At 39.3% G+C, this 16,151-nt stretch overlaps 1 protein-coding gene across 2 annotated transcripts in view; it reads left to right on the top strand.

The window, feature by feature from the left end:
• Positions 1–2,398: 2,398 nt before the first annotated feature.
• KDM5A (lysine demethylase 5A) overlaps positions 2,399–16,151 on the top strand; it is a 97,680-nt gene continuing 83,927 nt past the window's right edge. The window contains exons 1-3 of one of the 2 annotated variants that reach the window (XM_013046431.2): positions 2,399–3,043; positions 5,555–5,632; positions 7,340–7,462. In XM_013046431.2, the coding sequence (XP_012901885.1) occupies positions 2,879–3,043; positions 5,555–5,632; positions 7,340–7,462 (366 nt within the window). In that variant the 5' untranslated portion in view covers positions 2,399–2,878. The remainder of the gene's footprint in view (positions 3,044–5,554; positions 5,633–7,339; positions 7,463–16,151) is intronic. The other variant, XM_004773709.3, reaches the window with a different exon arrangement.

Here is a 16,151-nt window from a genome sequence, read left to right as displayed (position 1 = left end):
AAATTGCAGTAATAGTTTTCATTTTAAGCCACTAAGTTTTTTTAGCCACTAAGTTTTGATGTGGTTTGTTACATAACAAAGACTAACTGAAACAAGTGTTTGTGGGGGGTGCCTGGGTGGCTTAGTGGATTAAGTGTCTGTCTCCGGCTCAGGTCATGATCCCAGGATCCTGGGATCGAGCCCCACATCGGGCTCCCTGTTTAGTGGGGGAGTCTACTTTTCCCTCTCCACTCCCCCTGCTTGTGTTCTCTCTGTCGAATGAATTAATAAAATCTTTTTTTAAAAGTGTGTATGGGGTGGGGCGCCTGGGTGGCTCAGTGGGTTAAGCCGCTGCCTTTGGCTCGGGTCATGATCTCGGGGTCCTGAGATCGAGTCCCGCATCGGGCTCTCTGCTCAGCAGGGAGCCTGCTTCCCTCTCTCTCTCTCTCTCTGCCTGCCTCTCCATCTACTTGTGATTTCTCTCTGTCAAAAAAAAAAAAAAATCTTTAAAAAAAAAAAGTGTGTATGGGGTTTAGACTGGTAGGTGTGAGTAACTGGGTGTGAATTTTTATGGATGCTAAAATCAAGTTAAGGGATATTACATATGCCACACCCTGGTAGAGTCTCAAAATTTGTTATATGTAAACGTAGGATAAGTCAGTGAAACACAAGGTAAATTTATTGGGTGAATCCATCTGCTCATTCAACAGATATTTATTTAGCAAACATTTATTGCATGCCTTTATACACCAACCACTATTTTAGGAATGGGGCTACAATGGTCCATAAAACAGACTCTGCACCTGCCTTTGTATAGCTTAAAGTCTGAGGAAAAAAGGCATTTAAGCAATTTCAAAAAAGTCTGATGAGGAAGTACAGGTTGCTGCTGAGTAAATAACTTTCGAGAGTTAGGGAAGGTTTTCCACAGAAGCAGTGATATTTGACCTGATAGATGAAAGAGGAGTAGGTCAAGGGCACATAGTGTCTCAGGTAAATGTCTGCCTTCTGCTCGAGTTATGATCTCAGGGTCTTGAGATCAAGCCCCACGCTAGGCACCCAACTTAGTACGGAGTCCGCTTGTCCCTCTCCCCCTGCCCCTCACCCCGCCCATGCTCTCTCTCTCTCAAATAAATAAATAAAATCTTTAAAGAAAGAGAGAGAGAAAGAGAAGTAGGTCAGAAAGGAGATATATGAAACTGTGGGGTGGGATCAGGAGAGTAAAACATGTTTCAGACAGAGGAAACATATCTGTGAAGGCTCAGAGATGAGAGAAAGCATGGTGCATTAAAGCCATCACAAAACTCTTGGTGTGGTATATGGAGAAGCATAGCAAGTGAAATTTGGGAGTAAGATGGATTTTAGACAAAGCAATCTGACTACAGAATAGAATGGGATTGGAGATGGGGGTAAGAACTGAGCTATCATAGTTCAGGTGGGAGAGAACTTAAATTAGGATAGAGATAATGAGAATAGGGAGGCATGGGTGAATTCAAGATTTTTAGGTGACGCAGTCTCTAGACTTGACATCTGATTATGCATAGTAAGGGAGCACTAGAGGATTTCTGGCTCAGGCAGCTGAGTAGGTGGATGAAGTCATTCATGGAAATTGGAAACCCTGAAAAAACTGTAGGTACTTGAATTAACCAAGTGAGCTTATCTAGTATCTAGCGAGATGTATTGGTTTGTAACACGAAAGAAAAATCTTGGCTGGAAATACAGTTTTGGGAATCATTAACTATAGTTGGCAATTTAGGTCCTGGGGTAGCTGAGATTGCCCAGGGAGTATGAGGAAAAGCCCTGGAAAGGAAGTCTTCCTTCCAGTAAATAATACTGGAACTACCACTTCATGGTTTCTTCTTTAATTCTTTCTACGTTATTTGCCCACAATTTGGAGTAAGTGGAGATGTACACTGGCATAGAAATTTTTGACAAGCAGGATCAGAAGGTTGCAATAGCTTTTACAGCATACTGACAAAGGTTTACGGAGCGTGTGGTAGCAGAGTGAAGTGCTTGCTGTTGAGATGACTTGGGATCAATTGCTGGAAAAACAAGGTCAAGAGCGGTTGCTTCCATGTGCACGAAAAGCAATTCCTAGATGATGGCTAAAATCGGCTGGCAGGATTTGGGGGGTTAGATTCGACCTGAACCTGTTGTCATGGAGATGAGGCGGCTATAAATTGGCCGAGTGAGAGTATTCAGAAGGGAGACTAACAATCAAAAGACTAAAGAAAGAGATTCCGAAAAAGTGAGTTACGTGGAAAGAGACAAGAAGGTTAAAACACGCCGCGGTACCCGGGCAGAGAGATAGTACCGCCTAGGGCTGGCTGAGTTTGTTTTCGTGTCATTTGTACACAAAGGGGAACAGAGCCCTCCTCACCGGAAGCAGAACCTCTGCCCTCTGGGACATTACACATTCCTCCGCGCCGGAAGAGTGCGTTCCCCCTGAGTTCCGGCTGTTTTCCTCTCAGCGCTCTCTTCCCTAAAGGAACGCTCGTGGAACCTCCGGGGTCTGCCGCTTGAAGCCGTCGGACAGCGCAGAACTTTCGCAGACAAGGAGATTAGGAACCACACCCGGCTGTCGGCAAAGGGAGGAAGAAGGAAGGCCCTACGACAAGGCGTCGCGTTGCTGCGGAGGGATTCTGTTTCTGTGGTGGCGGAGGGATTTGACAGTACGTTAACTTCCGGAAAAGTCCTGACCCAGAGAGGAAAAACCCCGAAGGAAACAATAACAAACGAGAAGAGGAAGCGATTGTGGGGTTCCTGTGTTGAGCAGTTCTTGTCCGAGAAGATGAGCTTTGGCCGCTGTCAGGAGACGTGAGAGGGTTCGGAGGGCTTCAGCCAGCCTTTCTCCACCTGTTCCCCGCCTCCTCCCCACCGGGGGGGCCCTCCGGGTATTGCCATGGCTGGCGTGGGGCCGGGGGGCTACGCGGCGGAGTTTGTGCCACCTCCCGAGTGCCCAGTCTTTGAGCCCAGCTGGGAGGAATTCACGGACCCGCTCAGCTTTATCGGCCGCATCCGGCCTCTGGCGGAAAAAACCGGCATCTGCAAAATCCGACCGCCCAAGGTACCGGAGTCCGAGGAGAGAGGGCAGGGAGAGTGCTTTAGCTTTACTTTTCGGGTCCTTCTGCCCTTTCATATTTACTCTCTTGTTTCTCAACAACTAGAAGCTAAGTTTCTCGATGTTCTTGCCTTGGTTTCTTTTGCAGGCTTTATGTGGTAGGTACGTCTGAACGCGAGAGTGGTGTCCCAGGGGCCTTTCCGCCTAGAACTTGGGAGCTGGTACTTCTCTTCTTGATTGTAGGCAGGGCTAACAAAAGACTTCAGGCCTTTCGTTGGCCGAGATGGTGTTTGAAGTGTTAGGGCATGACACGTCCTACCCTCCTGTACTGTGCTCATTATGGTGCTATAGTAAAAACTGCCCTTGCATTTACTTTTTTATTTTTATCCAACTTCTGTTAGTGCTTAATTTATTAAATATTTGCAGGCCTCGTCTCGAGGGTAAGGTTTCTTAAACGGTAATCTGAGATCTAGTTGTCCCCTAAGATGGTATTTCCAAACAAGAACCCTAGATTCTGTTGCCGCAATGAAAGAGGCTTCCCAGGGGAAAAGGAAAAGCATTTATTTTAGAATTTGGTGGCTTAAGAGGAATTAGTCAACAATAGAGGTGGAAGAAAACGTTGAATCTTTTGACATAAGGAACCAAGATTCAAAGATTTATGAATTGCAATTATTGCAAATTACTGTTCGCCTGTAGGTTTTTATAATCTTCTGTCTTTAAAGCAAGGAAAGCCAAGACTACGCCTTTGGGGGAATTAGTGCCCCAAGAGGTTGTGTGATTTGCTCAAGGTCAAAGGGTTTTTTTCTTTACCGGTTAAACCAGCATTTTCCAAATGCTATTCTTGGTCCACTTGCACAAGGCTCAACCAGATGCTTGTTAAAATGCAGATCTCTAGGCCCCTTTTCAGACTAGAATAAATTTCTGGATGTGGAAGTTCTAGAATGTTCTTTTCCAGCACGTATTCTCAGATGATGCTTAATGCACATTAAAGTTTGTGAACTATTGCCTTCGGTGTTTCTTAAAGGGACTCCTTGCTTTGTGTTTTGTCTACTAATCTGAATAAAAGGTGAAATACTGTTTTCCGTGTTGCATTTTAAAAAGTGTCTCTCACCACAGATAACCACAAGTGGTGGGCACCCTAGAGAATAAAAAGAGTTTAAGATAGGAGGGAGGAGCAGGAGCTAATTTAGCACCTACAGAGTATTTCACTTAATATTCTTTGAAACCTTAGTGGGTAAATAACATCTCATTTTACAGATGAGACAGGTTTGAATAAGTTACATAACTTATCAAATGTATGATCTTGGGTGAGTGGCAAAGTAGATTTTGAACCTAGATCAGTCTGTTTGATTCTAAAACTCAGACACGCTGCTAAACCTGTTTGTGCTTAATGAATTCGGTTAAGATTTATAAACTGTTAATAACAGGCAAAAGATTAAAAACTGATTGCTATGATAATTGATGGTATATGCATTGCCATCTTCCTAAAGCTTCATTTAACTGTTTAGCTATCAAAATTACTTAATACTGGCAAAACTTGAAGACTGAAGTTTTTCCTAAACCATGTTTTTATCTCCTGTCTTGCCTTTATGAATTAGAAATTGTACTAGTGTACCTTCAGGTAAAAAAAGTGTGTGTGTGTGTGTGTTTATGCCTTTTATTACTGAAAGATTGAAATAATATAGCTTTTCTTTGTATGTTATGTTATTATTAAAAATAAATCTTGTTTATAAGCGCTATTTAATTTCAATATTGGTGAGGTTCTTTAGTTTCCAAAAATAAGAAAAAATTTTTTGACTACTTCCCACATTTTTAGGTAGATTTACTCTTATTTAGGCCAAATCAAAATACGTTTTCTAGAACCCTACTTGAACTGTGCTATCTCATTTCATTTATACCATGGCTCCAATCTGGAAATTGCCCTTGTTCTGTGGATTTGCTTACTTTTTTTTTTTTTTTTAATACTTGGATGCTGAGAAACCAGGCTTTGAACAAAACATTTATGTAACATAGACTATGAAGTGCTGTGTCACATTACACATGAACAAAAAAAGATTATATATGTATTATATAAGTACTTCAAAAATTATATAAGTACTTGAAAAAATTACTTTTTAATCCTCAGTTTTACCCTTTATAGTTTATTTCAGATTCTGTTTTGTTTTTAATTTGGTAAACTTAGATGTTTATTAGACACTGTTGTGATACATGAGTTCACTGCATTCCACTTGAGTAATTGGGGAAAACAGACTGGTGCAATTTGAGGAGGATTTATAGATAAAATAATTTTAATAATGGAATATGAGAGATGAGTGATTGAGATAAGTAATACTGAAAATATCTCATCTGAAAAATACTACTCTTTCTGTTTCTACAATGAAAAATACTTAAAAGTCGACTTCTTTTCATTATGATTTATGGCTATTCATCCCCTTAAACTAAGGGAGTGAATAATGCATTCTTTGCTTATACATCAGTATGTTTAAAAAAAATATATATGTATATATTTCTACTTAGGATTGGCAACCTCCATTTGCATGTGAAGTAAAAAGTTTTCGTTTCACTCCCAGAGTCCAGCGCCTGAATGAACTTGAGGTGAGTGTTAGATCAGGATTTCTTCCTCCTGATTCATTCTTTTTTTTTTTTTTTTTTTTTTAGATTTTATTTTTTTATTTATTTGACAGAGAGAGAGAGAAGATCACAAGTAGGCAGAGAGGCAGGCAGAGAGAGAGAGGGGAAAGCAGGCTCCCTACTGAGAGAGAGCCCAATGCGGGACTTGATCCCAGGACCCTGAGATCATGACCCGAGCTGAAGGCAGAGGCTTAACCCACTGAGCCACTCAGGCGCCCTCCTCCTGATTCATTCTTAATATTGGGCTCTAGCAGAGAACTTGGAGCAACTCATGTACCAGGCTTAGAATTAATGTTAGTTGGGATTGAATGGAAGGAGGTTTCTTCTTTTCCCTTTCCATTTTTTTTTCTCCTCTCCCTTCTTCCCTCCCTCCTTTCCTTCCTTCCTTATTAAATAGGATCCACTTCTGGGATGGAGCCCTACATGGGGCTTGAACCCACAACCTTGAGATCAAGACCTGGGCTGAGATCAAATTGTTAAAAATAGTTGTTAACAGTTTTTTTTCACTTAACTGGGACTATGGAAAACACTCTCTAGCTATGTGTTTCATAGTGGTAATATATCTATTGCTTACCTGCAGAGACCTGGAATTCTTTTTTTCTTTTAAATTTTGAGATCCTGAAATTCTTTTTTTTTTTTTTTAAAGATTATTTATTTATTTATTTGACAGAGAGAGAGAGATCACAAGTAGGCAGAGAGGCAGGCAGAGAGAGAGAGAGAGAGAGAGAGAGAGAAGCAGGCTTCCTGTGGAGCAGAGAGCCCGATGCGGGACTCTATCCCAGGACCCTGAGATCATGACCTGAGCCGAAGGCAGTGGGTTAACACTGAGCCACCCAGCCGCCCTGAGATCCTGAAATTCTAAGTTCTACTTCCTTTAGCACTTATTATTCTACTAAAATTTTATGTTAATGTCGGAAGATTCTCTCTTGGGGTCTTGGAAGAATATGTTTTAATATTTTATGAAAGGTTTTCAAAGGTTATTTTTAGCTTTAACAGAACTTTTCCAAGACTGTTAATCTGATTTATTAACATGTCTCTTTAAGTATTACTGGTCTCTTTTAAATTTTCTAGATTGAAGTCTATTTAAATATTGCTGTTATACCTCTGCTGGGTTGTTGAAAGATATTTCAGTGTAGTAGAAAAGTGTTTCAGAGTACAAAAGAGAAATCTTAGCTAGCTGAGGCTTAATATGTCATGGTGAAGTTTTTTTTTTCCTCTTGATGTTTCTGAGACATTTATTTTCTGGGATTTTAATCCTTTTTTCCCCTTAGTCTCTTGTAATTAGATACATGAAGGATTTTAATATCAGTAGGGTGGAGAATTGGTGTATCTGAGGTAGGCATATTTTCTATGGATGAGATGATAGAATGTTTAGAAACAGAATAATCCAATTTACTACATTTTCTGGTTAGCTAAAAGTTAAGCCAACTATTACCAAAAAATTGCTTTGGTTTATAAAATACAAGAACATTTCTGATATCTTAGAGTGATTTTTGGCCTTAGTGAATAAAGTTTCTTAGAAGTATTTTGTTTCTTGGTTGGACTAAGCAATAATGAGGTCTTTGGATTTCTTTAAAAAAAAAAAAATGAGTACCTTTGTTAAGTAAAGCTGATTTATTTTCAATCATAATTTAATTCCTATTTCTGGTTTATGTTTTCTAAAAATCTTAGGCAATGACCAGAGTGAGACTGGACTTCTTGGATCAATTAGCAAAATTTTGGGAACTCCAAGGATCTACTTTGAAGATTCCAGTGGTGGAGAGAAAAATCCTGGATCTGTATGCTTTGAGCAAGGTGAAGCTTGTACTTGGTTTAGAAATTGGAGCAGGGGGAAAAAAAAAAAAAAGAAATTGGAGCAGAGGCTAATGAATCTATGAAATTAGGAATTTCTAATAAACTTGATGGAAAACATTCCTTCCTGGGCAGGATTTGTGTGTTTGACTATGAAATGTAAATGAAAAATTTTGAAATTATCTTTAAAATTATTTTATAATTTATAGTTAAGATTTAACATATTTAGGGACTCCTGGGTGGCCCAGTGGGTGAAGCTATTGTCTTCGGCTCAGGTCATGATCCTGGGGTCCTGGCATCGAGTTCCACATAGTAGGGAACCTGCTTCTTCCTCTGCCTGCTGCTCCCCCTGCTTGTGCTCGCTCGCTCTTTTCTCTCTGACAAATAAATAAAAATCTTAAAAAAAAAGAAAGATTTAACATATTTAATGGCAAATTAGTAGGCTCTGTGATAATCAATATGCAAGAGAAATGATGCCAATCTGTTAATATTATCTTGTGTTGAGTGTATAATGTTTTTTGTTGACCTTGTCATCGTTTTTCTGTTTCTTAATTGAAAATTTGTTACATTAAAAGAAATTCATATCATTATTCTCATGTGTGATATGAATCCATTGTATTAATAGCTGTAAGTAGTGTTAAGGGGTAACTGAAGCCAGCATTATCCAGAATGAGTAAGAGTTGAAAACTTAAGAGGGAAGAGTTTAGATTAATTTTTGCCTAAACTCGTTAATTTTGTAACATCTTATTTCCTAATGTGAAAAGAACTAACTGATCTGCAGCAGCATTTAAATTACGTTGAAAAATGGGGCACCTGGGTGGCTCAGTGGATTGGGCTCAGGTCATGATCTCGGGGTCCTGGGATTGAGCCCCGCATCAGGCTCTCTGCTCACAAGGGAGCCTGCTTTCCCGCCCCCCCACCCCACTCTGCCTCTCTGCCTACTTGTGATCTCTGTCAAATAAATAAAATCTTAAAAAAAAATTACCTTGGGGCGCCTGGGTGGCTCAGTGGGTTGAAGCCTCTGCCTTCAGCTCAGGTCATGATCCCAAGGTCCTGGGATCGAGCCCCGCATCGGCCTCTCTGCTCTCCAGGAAGCCTGCTTCCTCCTCTCTCTCTCTCTTTCTCTCTCTCTCTGCCTGCCTCTCTGCCTACTTGTGATTTCTCTCTGTCAAATAAATAAAATCTGAAAAAAAAATTTTTTAAAAATTACCTTAAAAACATGTTTTGTTGATATAGTAATAAAAACATATGATCCTTCTGACTTGTGAGTGAAGATAGCTTGATTATCTGAGGAACTTTGAAAATATCTTTCTTTGTGGTCTTTCATATCCTCTGATTGATACATTCTTTTGAAATAAAATTGTTACTCAAATTATAGAGTTAATTTTGGAGACTCATTTTCAAGGAAAAACAAGACAAACATATTTAAGCTATTTTTTGTGATACATTTTAAATTTAGTGTCAGGTCAGAATGCTGTGAAACAATTTTTTTAAAGATTTTATTTATTTATTTGACAGAGAGATACACAACAAGAGAGAGGGAACACAAGCAAGGGGAGTGGGAAAGGGAGAATCAGGCTTCCCGCCGAGCAGGGAGCCCAATGCGGGGCACGATCACAGAACCCTGGGATTATGACCTGAGCCGAAGGCAGACGCTTAACAACTGAGCCACCCAGGCGCCCCACTTTAAAAATTTTATATTAAATTTTGTACTGAAACTTAAAAGATTTGGCTGATAGCTGGTTATCATCTCTGGAGTTTGTGTTAGAGACATGATTTTGAAACACTTTGCTTTCCACTACTTTATAATGGGAAACAAATTTTCAGTCACCAGTCTGAGTCAGTAAATTCTCATTTTGATGGTTTCCTTGTTGATTAAATTATAATTTTGTCTTACTATTTTTAATAATAAAAAGTGATACTTGGAATGTCTATAATTTAATGGAGTTTTAAAATTAGCAATTACTGTTTACAATCAGTGCAGCAAGGAACATTCATTCTAGCCCTTAAAAACCTTGTTGGTTGGGTGCCTGGGTGGCTCAGTTGGTTGAGTGGCTGCCTTTGGCTCAGGTCATAATCCTAGGGTCCTGGGATCAGAATCCACATTGGGCTCCGAGCGTAGCTGAGAGCCTTGTTCTTCCTCTCCCTCTGCCTGCTGCTCTGCCTACTTGTGCATGCTTGCTCTCTCTTTCTGTCAAATAAATAAAATCTTCAAAAACAACCAACAACTTTTTTGGTCAGTGTAATACTTTGTAAAATATCAGGCTTAAAATAAAAACTAACATCCTTCCTCTCCACTCCCATTCCTAGTCCTCAGAACTAATTACTTTCAATTCTTTTAGCTGTTTCTGAGTTAGATCTTTGTATTTCCAAGTAATGTACTCACGCTAGCTCTTCACTTTTTAGTTTTAAATATTATACACTGATTTTCTCCTGTTAGAGATGGAGAGGGGGTGTAAGAAACCTAAATCCTTACTTACTGCCCCTGTTCTATTTTAGTGTAGTTAGATCAAAAAATTTTTTTAAACCCCCAAATCAAGAGTTGCATGCTCCATGAATTGAGCCAGCCAGGTGTCCCAGATTAGTTTTTTATTAATCAAAATTTATTAGTTTGCCTGTAAATACAAATATTATTTGTACCTGAGCCTTATAGTATGCTATGATTGTTTTCCTTATACCAATTTTTATTTTCCTTGGAGTTAATAATCACCCTCCCTGTGGTCATTTTGTAAGTTTTCTTTGTAACCATCAAAAATTTATTTTCAGATTTTCCAGCAGCAGTATCTTTCCACATGATTTACCTGTCAGGTAATCTATCAGTTCCATTTTCTTCTTGAGGCCATTCCTTTGGAGCTCTTTTTTCCTGCTCCGATCTCTATTCCTTGTTTTTTAAGGTCAGCTGTCAGCTTGGAACCTCCTTATGCTGTATTGTTCTGGGAATTCCCTTTCCCTTTCCCCTTATTTCAAGTCCATATTACTTGGTTTCCTCCTATTTTGGTGAAGCATTTCTTGTTAGTTTCATGAAGAAGGTGGTGAATGGAATATAAATTTTTGCTCATCTCAAAGTGTTCTATTCTTACACTTTAGTGTTTAGAAGTCTAAATTTTAAATTGTTTTTCTTTAATATTTTTTTTTTTTTTAAATTTTATTTATTTATTCGACAGAGAGAAATCACAAGTAGGCAGAGAGGCAGGCAGAGAGAGAGAGAGAGGAGGAAGCAGGCTCCCTGCCGAGCAGAGAGCCCGATGCGGGACTCGATCCCAGGACGCTGAGATCACGACCCGAGCCGAAGGCAGCGGCTTAACCACTGAGCCACCCAGGCGCCCCATCTTTAATATTTTGAAAGCTTTACTCAATCTTTCCGCCTTTAGTGTTGCTGTTGAGAAGAATGATGCTAAATTAATTCTTGTTCCTTCCTATGTGGCTTTCTTTTTCTTGAAGATGCAGAATCTAATCTTTATTCCCAGTGCCTTGAGATTTCACATTAGTATGTGTTTTTCATTTATACATAAATCTTTAGTTATTGTTTTGCTTTTTATCACATTTTTAAACAGTTCACAGGTGGACATCATGTGTTCCTTGATGTTTCATCTTTGTTCATCTGTCATCTTTAAAATGAAAGTCTAGAACTTTCACTAATTTAAAGTCCAGCTGAACATTTCATAATGAACAAAGCTTAATAAAATTTACATTTTATTTTTTACTTTAGAAATTTTTTTATTAACATATAATGTATTTTTTGGCCCAGGGGTACATGTCTGTGAATCATTAGGCTTACACACTTCACAGCACTCACTATAGCACATACCCTCCCCAGTGTCCATAACCCAACCACCCTATCCCTACCACCCCCTCCACCCCCCGCCCCCACCCCGGCAACCCTCAGTTTGGTTTGTGAGATTAAGAGTCTCTTACGGTTGTCTCCCTCCCGATCCCATCTTGTTTCAATTTTTTCCTTCCCGATCCCCCAAATCCCCGATGTTGCCTCTCAAATTCCTCATATCAGGGAGATCATATGATAATTGTCTCTCTATGACTTATTTCGCTCAGCATGATACCCTCTAGTTCCATCCATGTCGTTGCAAAAGGCCAAGATTTCATTTCTTTTGATGGCTACATAGTATTCCATTGTATATATATACCACATCTTTATCCATTCATCTATTGATGGACATCTAGGTTCTTTCCATAGTTTGGCTATTGTGGACATTGCTGCTATAAACATTTGGGTGCAGGTGCCTCTTCAGATCACTACACTTGTATCTTTAGGGTAAATACCCAGTAGTGCAACTGCTGGGTTGTAGGGTAGCTCTATTTTCAACTTTTTTGAGGAACCTCCATGCTGTTTTCCAGAGTGGCTGCACCAGCTTGCATTCCCACCAGCAGTGTAGGAGGGTTCCCCTTTCTCCGCATCCTCACCAGCATCTGTCATTTCCTGACTTGTTAATGTTAGTCATTCTGACTGGTGTGAGGTGGTATCTCATTGTGGTGATTTGAATTTCCCTGATGCCAAGTGATGTGGAGCACTTTTTCATGTGTCTGTTGGCCATCTGGATGTCTTCTTGCAGAAATGTCTATTCATGTCCTCTGCCCATTTCTTGATTGGATTATTTGTTCTTTGGGTGTTGAGTTTGATAAGTTCTTTATAGATTTTGGATATTAGCCTTTTATCTGATAATGTCGTTTGCAAAAATCTTCTCCCATTCTGTCGGTTGTCTTTTGGTTTTGTCTACTGTTTCCTTTGCTGTGCAAAAGCTTTTGATCTTGATGAAGTCCCAGTAGTTCATTTTTGCCCTTGCTTCCCTTGCCTTTGGCGATGTGTCTAGGAAGAAGTTGCTGCAGTTGAGGTGGAAGAGGTTGCTGCCTGTGTTGTCCTCAAGGATTTTGATGGATTCCTTTCTCACATTGAGGTCTTTAATCCATTTGGAATCTATTTTTGTGTGTGGTGTAAGGAACTGGTCCAGTTTCATTTTTCTGCATGTGGCTGTCCAATTTACCCAACACCATTTGTTGAAGAGACTGTCTTTTTTCCATTGGACATTCTTTCCTGCTTTGTTGAAGATTAGTTGACCATAGAGTTGAGGGTCTATTTCTGGGCTCTCTATTCTGTTCCATTGATCTATGTGTCTGTTTTTGTGCCAGTACCATACTGTCTTGATGATGACAGCTTTAGAGCTTAAGTCTGGAATTGTGATGCCACCAACTTTGGCTTTCTTTTTCAACATTCCTCTGGCTATTCGAGGTCTTTTCTGGTTCCATATAAATTTTAGGATTGTTTGTTCCATTTCTTTGAAAAAAATTGGTGGTATTTTGATAGGGATTGCATTAAATGTGTAGATTGCTTTAGGTAGCGTAGACATTTCCAATCCATGAGCATGGAACTTTTTTCCATTTCTTTGTGTCCTCCTCAATTTTTTTCATGAGTACTGTATAGTTTTCTGAGTACAGATTCTTTGCCTCTTTGGTTAGGTTTATTCCTAGGTATCTTATGGTTTTGGGTGTTATTGTAAATGGGATTGACTCCTTAATTTCTCTTTTTTCTGTCTTGCTGTTGGTGTAAAGAAATGCAACTGATTTCTGTGCATTGATTTTATATCCTGATGCTTTACTAAATTCCTGTACAAGCTCTAGCAGATTTGGAGTGGAATTTTTGGGTTTTCCACAAAAAGTATCACATCATCTGCAAAGAGTCATAGTTTGACTTCTTCTTTGCCAATTTGGATGCCTTTAATTTCTTTTTGTTGTCTGATTGCTGAGGCTAGGACTTCTATTACTATGTTGAATAGCAGTGGTGATAATGGACATCCCTCCTGTGTTCCTGACCTTAGCGGAAAAGCTCTCAGTTCTTCTCCATTTAGAATGATATTCTCTGTGGGTTTTTCATAAATGGTTTTGATGATATTGAGGAATGTACCCTCTATCCCTACCTTGTGAAGAGCTTTGATCAAGAAAGGATGCTGTACTTTGTCAAATGCTTTTTCAGCATCTATTGGGAGTATCATATGGTTCCTGTTCTTTTTTTTATTAATATATTGTGTCACATTGATTGATTTGTGGATGTTGAACCAACCTTGCAGCCCTGGAATAAATCCTACTTGGTTGTGGTGAATAATCCATTTAATGTACTGTTGGATTCTATTGGCTAGTATTTTGGTGAGAATTTTTGCATCGGTGTTCATCAAGGATATTGGTCTGTAACTCTCTTTTTTGATGGGGTCTTTGTCTGGTTTTGGGGTCAAGTACGTTTTATTTTTGTCAAAGTGTTTATGAAGTTTATTGTAAGTAGGTTCATCATAAGGGAATTTGTGAATCATTCCAGTCAGTGATCCTAAGACTTCAGTCTTTTTGCTATCTTTCTCAGTGTCACAATTGCAGGAGACCTCTCCAGGCAAAAGCAAAATTGTGATAGCCCTCGATCTCAGATCCAGTTTTAACTCCATGTAATGTGCCATGTTGTCTTCCTCCATATATACCCAAACTATTGCTTTCTTCATAGCTTTCCTGTACCCTTCTCTATGAAGTCACTTTTGAGGAGAGAATGTCCACTATCTCATTTAATACTTTGATTGCACTTGATAACTTTTCTTCTTCTTTTTTTTTTTTTTTAACTTGGTATAGGCACTCAGGCATGTATGTTTAATTCCTTTTTTTTTTTTTAACAGTAACATATAATGTATTATTTGTTCAAGGGTACAAGACTGTGATTCATCAGTCTTACACGACACCCATTGCTCACCACAGCACATACTCTCCCCAGTGTCCTTCACCCAGCCACCCTATCCGCCCCCCACTCCTTTCCCCACTTGTTAAGTTTTCTTCTCTGAACTCATGTGTTTGAGGTCTTATAACTTTTCTTGTATTTTTTGTATTCTTTGATAATTATATCTCCCACTTATCTTTTCTCACTTTCTGAACTTTTATTAGTTAAATGTTAGACTGATAACTTGATTCTAGACTATTAGAGTATTTGATCCTAAGTTTGCTTACCTAGTTCTATTAGGTTAGAGTCCCTTCATTTTTTTTTTTTGAATTATTTTTATTAACATACATTGTATTATTTGCCCTAGGGGTACAGGTTTGTGAATCATTAGGTGTACACATTTCACAATGGATAGAATTCCTTCTTTTCAGACTCCTGAGAGTAAATCTTTAGTCTTGTCCTGGGGTTAGAGAGCAATAGTTGCCTGGCTGTGCTGACTGGAGGAGGTCTAATTGCTTTTATACAGGTTTTCAACCAGTCCTGTTCTCTTTTTATTGCCGTCTCTGATTTTATTTTATTTTGTTTTTTTAGGATTTTATTTATTTGACAGAGAGATAGATAACCCAAACAGGGGGAGCAGCAGGCAGAGGGAGCGGGAGAAATAGGCTCCCTGCTGAGCAAGAATTCCCAACTTGGGGCTCTATCCCAGGACCCTGGGATCATGACCTGAGCTGAAGGCAGATGCTTAACTGACTGATCCACCCAGGCGCCCGCCATCTCTGATTTTATTTTTATTTTTTAATTTTTTTATTTTTTAAGATTTTATTTATTTATTTGACAGAGAGAGATCACAAGTAGGCAGAGAGGCAGGCAGAGAGAGAGAGGAGGAAGCAGGCTCCCTGCTGAGCAGAGAGCCCGATGCGGGACTCGATCCCAGCACCCTGAGATCATGACCTGAGCCCGAAGGCAGCGGCTTAACCCACTGAGCCACCCAGGCGCCCCAACCATCTCTGATTTTAAAGGGACTGCTGCTTCCATTTCTTAGGTCTTTCCAGGCTCTGATTCTCCGTGGCTTTCTTCTGTTGAAGGTGCTTGTTGGTTTTTGTTCTTGCCTGCTAGATTATCACTTAATGTATCTGCTTTCTCTTGGTCCTGTGCCTTTTTGTACCTTAACTATCTTTTCAGTGGAGGCTTGAGAGGGAGGTTTTAAGTAGGAGACTACTACTTAATTCTGTTAAGATTGTCTCCTACTGGCCAGACTTAGTTTTACATTGGATGGAAATTTTCACCTTGATTAACATTACTTTTCGCTCAACTTTTGGTTGAAGGGCTTGTTTCCATTTTGTTCGGTTTACCTTTGCATGTCATGTGCCTTTTTATAGGACATGGCTTACAAGTGATATTTTTCTGGTGATAATGGTGTGATATATTTCATGGTAAAATGTTAGGAGTAAATGGTTTTTATATTGTGAAATTATATGTGATAATTCTTGAATCTGTCAGCTAAAGAAAAATAAGTGTAAAATTTTGTGTGTTTTATGGTATCAGGTCCTGTTAGATTGTTAGAGTGTTATATACATGGAAACAAAGTCATAGTATTGCTTTCTTGGTGAGATAGTTTTATCTTATTTCTTAGCCATACTCTGACTGTGCTAGCTGTCATTTTCACAGCTGCATGCCAGTAAGCATCTTAACTGGGTGGTACAGCATGACTGGATCCATGCAGATATATCATTACTAATGTAAATTTAACTTAAGGTGCTTTGCATACAAACTAGAATAGTATGTAATGGTGATAAATGTATTGTATAATGAAGACTACTAAGAGGGCTTCTGTTTCTTTTGGACTCTTCCCCACTTGCTTCAACCACAATGGTTTCCTTACTGTTCCTCAGACATTTGAGGTATACTTCTAAGATGGAGCCTGCGCTCTGACTGTTCGTGTATATCTGCTTGGGTAACTCTTTCACCTTGAAGAAGTCTTTGCTCAAA

The sequence above is a fragment of the Mustela putorius genome, unplaced genomic scaffold, assembly GCF_011764305.1.
Source record: "Mustela putorius furo isolate JIRA1106 unplaced genomic scaffold, ASM1176430v1.1 tig00003988_pilon_pilon_pilon, whole genome shotgun sequence".
NCBI lineage: Eukaryota > Metazoa > Chordata > Mammalia > Carnivora > Mustelidae > Mustela > Mustela putorius.
This window is presented reverse-complemented; position numbering and strand designations above follow the sequence as displayed.